The following is a 5,165-nucleotide window of genomic DNA, read 5'->3' as shown; positions in this document are numbered from 1 at the left end:
TTTTCAAACCCTGATCGTCACAGTCCAGACAGATTTCAAGTTCACATTGATTTAATTTGAGATACACAAAAATCCCAAACGCCCTCCTTCAAAGTTCCAGCGCAGAGTAATGAGTGCTCCTGGAGTGGGAGGTGGAGGCCGCTTCTGTTATGACCCATGGGCGGGTCTGCTTCTCTCATTCTCCCCCTGTAGGTGTGGTGGAGTGAGTGATTCATTACAGGTGCGGCGTCGGTTGCTGATTGGTCCGGTGGCTCTTGATGAGGAGGAAGATCTGGGCCAGCCGCGTCTCCTCTCCTCCGTTCCAAACTCCCCGTGCATTTGCGTTCTGTGTTAAGTTCGACACGCAGCAGTAGGGGTGGGCTGCCATTTTCTTGATCACTGTTCCTCCTGTTTTGTCCCTAGGGAGGTAGGAGAGTTTCCTGTGTTTTGGTTTCCCTTTTTCTTTTGCAGGTCAATTCCCTTCCAGCTGAGTTGAGGTTTTGTTTATTATTTTGGCCTGGGCCCACCCCGAAGTCCATGTGGTTTTCTGGGTTAATTTGTGTCCATTCATTATTTTTAAATAAACCTTGTTGTTCATGGTAGAGCCGTATCCTTCAGTTTGTCAGGCTTGGGAATGGAGGAAGGTGTCCATTCATGTTGTGTTCTCCGTTCCCCCTTGACAGGATGTAACACTTCCAGTCGATGTCTATCTCTGAGCTGGTTCTGGGAGGGCGGCAGAGGGTGGAAGAGGTGGGGCAGCAATGGCGTTGACGGGGCGAGGCATTAAGTGATGAGGGGGACAAATAAATTGGACGTTTCCTCGAGGTGCCATAAGGTGTTGAAGGGCAGGTTGTTGTGGTGGATACCCAAAGTGGGGATTGTTAGGAGGGGGCACAACATTAAAATATGGGGCCCAGTGTGGAGGATGGATGTAGCCGAAGTTGGCTACATATAGAGGGTGAACCTGAGGAGGTGGTGGTGGAACACGATGAAGAGGAGGGTTGATGGGAGGAAGGGCGTTGGAGAATAAGGGCAGGGACTCGTTGACGGGGTGACCCTGGTTAAACGCGGGGGTCCTTGCCTCGGGTGGCGTCCCTGGTGTGTCCCTGGTGTTCGCCTGAGGAGGCCCTGGAAGTCAACAGTCACATATTAGACACAAGCACGTCTCTGCAGTTAAAGAGAAATACTGTCTGTGGAATTCATGTCTAGACACAGGACACGTCCACTCACCTGTCCTCTCTCCGTCAGCTTCTTTATGAGCTGCCATCTTCTTCTTCTTGGCAGCTTTTCCTGAACCCACATCACCATTGGGCCTTTTCCTCTTGTGCCCACGTTTAGGCTCAGCCTCAGTCTGGGTGCAGGATGTAGGTGGGCGGGAAGTTGTTGTCCTCTTCCTCTTCTGACCCTTTCCTTCCAGCACATCCTCACATGGCCTCTTCCTCTTTCGTGTAGATTGAGGCTGAACCTCAGAGGTGCAGCCTGTCGGGACCCCGAACCCAGACATCAATCGAAGGGATGTCATTGGACTGCAAGACAGGCAAAGACTGAGTCAGTTGCATGGTTATAACATACAAACAGTAACTTCAGATGAGTGAGAGAACATGGACGAATGAGACGTTAAAGAATAAAATCCAGGTCTTGACTTACTAAACACTGATGTAATTATAGGGCTCCAGGTGGCACATAGAAATGAAAGGGTGCTCCAGCACCTCCCGTGGAGTGATCCTTGAGGCGGGGTTCTGCTGGAGCATCCGCTTCAGAAGATCGAAGAACATCAGGCGATCAGCCGTTTCTGCAGCCTGATCGCCAGGACGCTGGAACCTGATAGGGTTGAGCTGGAAGAAAAAACAATCAAGGTCAGGTGTGTCCTCAACCACCTCCAGAATCTTTGAGCCGCACCTCAGAAATACACTCAATACTTACAAAGCGCAGTTGATCGAGGGAGCTGAGCCGGTACATCCTGGTCTCCAGCGGTTGAGTCCCTGTGTCTGCCTGGTACATATATGGTTCCTGAGGAGAAAATTAACACACAAATGCTTAGCAACTCTTTTTACCTCACAAAGTAGCTCAGTTAGATATCTGCTGTCAAAGTCCTACCTTTAATTTCCAGATCCCGTCACAGTCTTTGAAAAAGAAGTAGTGTGTAAGCAGGCCAGACTCCAGCATATCTTGGGGGAAAGGACCCTGCATGTCCATCATGTACCTGAGCTGAAGGTGCAACACAAGGTGAAGTCACAATGACAGTTCACACGGAGGACTTTAAACCCAATCCCTAACGACAGTTTCTCCATGAACCAAATATTTCTACTTGAAACTACAGGCAACAAAAAGAGTACCCACACTAGTAGAACTTAGGTGGAACCTACCAAGTCATAGGGATTCGTTGCTGGGTACAGCAGGTCCTTGCTGAATAAAGCAGCAGCGATGCAGCCCACGGCCCACATATCGATGGCTTCGTTACAAGGAAGCCCCAGCAGCATCTCAGGTGAACTGACGGAGGATGAAAATGGAAGGTCACTTTAGCCAAGAAACTACCTGCATGATTGGGTTATGATCATTTCCTGTTACAATGAAGTCTTGGTAAAACAGATTATTCATCCTGACCCCAGTGAGCCACCACCTGGGCTCTGGGCTCAAATGTTTTCTGTTCTGTTGAGCATTGTCGTTCCAGTTGTTGCTTTATTTGTTCCAGTTCTGATGGATAAGACTGAGACCACCATTATGAGCCACTCAGACATGGATATGGTTGCAGTTACTCACTAGTACGGGAGGGTCCCAAACATGGAGCCCAGCTCCACAGCGGCGACTCTTTTGGCCAGACCAAAGTCAATGATCTTAAGCTTAAATGGCTGCTGCTGGTGGTTGACCAGCATGACATTTTCCAATTTAAGGTCGGCGTGTACGATCCCCGCCGCCTTCAGATGCAGCAGTCCAGTAGCAAGCTGCAAGGGTCACAAACCAAAAAAACATTAGTTTGATGACAATGTCAACGGTAGTCCTTTGGTGCCCATTTTCTATGAGTGCAGACAGGAACGAGGTAGAACGTACCTGTTTGATGATGGGCCTGATCTCTAGGAGACTGAGAGGTCGGCCTCTCGTCTCCTCCAAGAGGTCAAACAGGGTTTTCTCCAAGAACTCAAACTCAAGACAGAAATGTCCTCTGTGAGTAAAGGACTGCTCCCAGTGGACAAAGAGGTCAGTATTGGCCAGCTTCTTCATCTTCTTTAGCAAGGCCACCTGGAGAAAGAGGAAAGTAAGATTTTATTGCCTTGAGATTGTCACAGTGGATTTTGTAAATTGAGACAGTAAAATGTGCAGCAGTACTATCACAATGGAAGTACCACTCAAATAACGCAGTATCAACTATCCTACCTCCACCTTGCCATCCTCTTTTTTCATGGTTTTGACAGCCACGACTCTCTCGTTACCGCTCTTGTCAGTCCTCTTACATTTGAGGACTTTCCCGAAGCCACCCTCACCAAGGACGGACAGCACCTCATAGTTTGTGGATTTGGAAACAAAACTGCTTCCAGGGAGGAAAGATTTGGCTTTCCTGGTGGCCATTTATCTCACCTATTTACCACACAATTAGGCTCTTTATTTGGAATCAAGTGTGAATGTGTTGAGGGTCACGGTGCCCAATTGAATTCACTGATTGTTTCAGTGTCTTTCAAAAGTCCTGAGGTTGTCCTTGTGATGAGGGGTTTGGCTAAAGCTCAGCAAGGGTGTCTTTAAACATTTGATGGACTTCATGTGTCATTCTGACATCATCGTATTGGATCACACTGAGATGGCAGGACTGGAAGATCACTGTCAGGGTTTGAAGATCACAGTCAAGATTTCAAGATGACTGCCAGGACTGGAAGATCACTGTCAGGGTTTGAAGATCACAGTCAAGATTTCAAGATGACTGCCAGGACTGGAAGATCACTGTCAGGACAGGAGGATCACAGTCAAGATTTCAAGATGACTGCCAGGACTGGAAGATCACAGTCAGGACAGGAAGATCACAGTCAGGATTCAGAGGTGACAGCCAGATGAGTTTTAGATTTATTTTGTAGAGCAACAGCTTTTGTGAGATTCATGAGAGACAAAAGAACAAATGGGTTTCTTCGCATTTTGTGTGCACATCTCCATAAAGACAATGGCCCCCGCTCCCTAAACGCAGAACACGAGCTGTGTAGGGCCTCATCTTCCATGGGGGGACCCATGCGCTACAGTGAGGCACACGTACAGCACCAAATCACCCCGAGGAAGGAGAGAAGAGACCTGTAATGTGACCCCGCATGCGTCAATGCAATGATTGACAGCACTCAGCATCTGACCAGTCAGAGAGGTGGGCACTTCCAGTGCTGCAGGTAGCAGATGAGGAGTGGTAGCCTTTCGACGTGTCCAAAAGACATCATGAGTTAGGAGCAAGCCAGAGGAAGGAAAAGACAAAACAAGAGGAAGCTCTTGCTTCACTTGAAGGTGGGTTTGTTGTTGAAATAAAACTTTGTGGCACAAACACCTGAGCTGCTGCTCATGAGGTGGGAGGCCCCGTCTCCAGTCTCTGTCTAGACAGGAGAATTATTTTTTTCCAGCGGCCCTGTTTCATTTTTATTGAATGTCTTGTAACGCCCTATGCATTCACCTCTGACAAAAAAGAGTAATAAAACGACCTTTTGGAGGTTGTATATTGAGAGGCTATCAACTTTAGCCAAGTCTATAGCCTATCAGCATCAGTTTTGGACTTTTATATGGGGGTACATTGTCAAATAAACGTGGTGTTCTTCAGTTGAAAATGATGGCTGGAGCCACAGACGGCTGTTTAGCGGTGCATTTATTTACAGGGGACAGGACAAATATAACAATAACGATAAAGAGGGAAAAAACCCTGTTTAAACTGCACTTCCACTCTGTGCAGATGCATGCAAGCATTACTCTCTCTTACTCCCTCGAGAGTGGAGTTGGTTGGGGCCTTATATAGCTGACGCTCCTCCCCAGCTCAACCAACTACCAGTTAACACATAAATTGACCTTAATTCTCAATACATATTTTTGTAAAAGGCCCCACAAAACAAATACATTGAATTAAATAAAATCCCCCATCAAACACTTCACAATCAATGATAACCACACAGAAATACTCAGCAATGTCAACCCCCAATGGCACGACCCTGCCCAACCAGAAGCTGCCGCCACTA

The 5,165-nt window shown here is 47.6% G+C and overlaps 1 protein-coding gene across 1 annotated transcript; it reads right to left on the bottom strand.

Annotated features, from left to right (window-relative positions):
• Nucleotides 1-214: 214 nt before the first annotated feature.
• On the bottom strand, nucleotides 215-3,834 carry LOC147238367 (homeodomain-interacting protein kinase 2-like). The gene is made up of 10 exons (XM_086198236.1): nucleotides 3,352-3,834; nucleotides 3,028-3,216; nucleotides 2,740-2,921; nucleotides 2,346-2,469; nucleotides 2,077-2,187; nucleotides 1,903-1,989; nucleotides 1,627-1,814; nucleotides 1,210-1,505; nucleotides 846-1,107; nucleotides 215-398 (listed from the first exon to the last, which is right to left on the bottom strand). The coding sequence occupies exons 1-10, from the start codon at nucleotides 3,541-3,543 to the stop codon at nucleotides 215-217; spliced, it is 1,815 nt and encodes a 604-aa protein (XP_086054362.1). The 5' UTR covers nucleotides 3,544-3,834.
• Nucleotides 3,835-5,165: the final 1,331 nt, after the last annotated feature.

Source organism: Aulostomus chinensis, chromosome 24 (assembly GCF_037954235.1).
Source record: "Aulostomus chinensis isolate RoL2024-O1b breed Wild chromosome 24, RoL_Achi_v1.0, whole genome shotgun sequence".
Lineage (NCBI taxonomy): Eukaryota > Metazoa > Chordata > Actinopteri > Syngnathiformes > Aulostomidae > Aulostomus > Aulostomus chinensis.
This window is presented reverse-complemented; position numbering and strand designations above follow the sequence as displayed.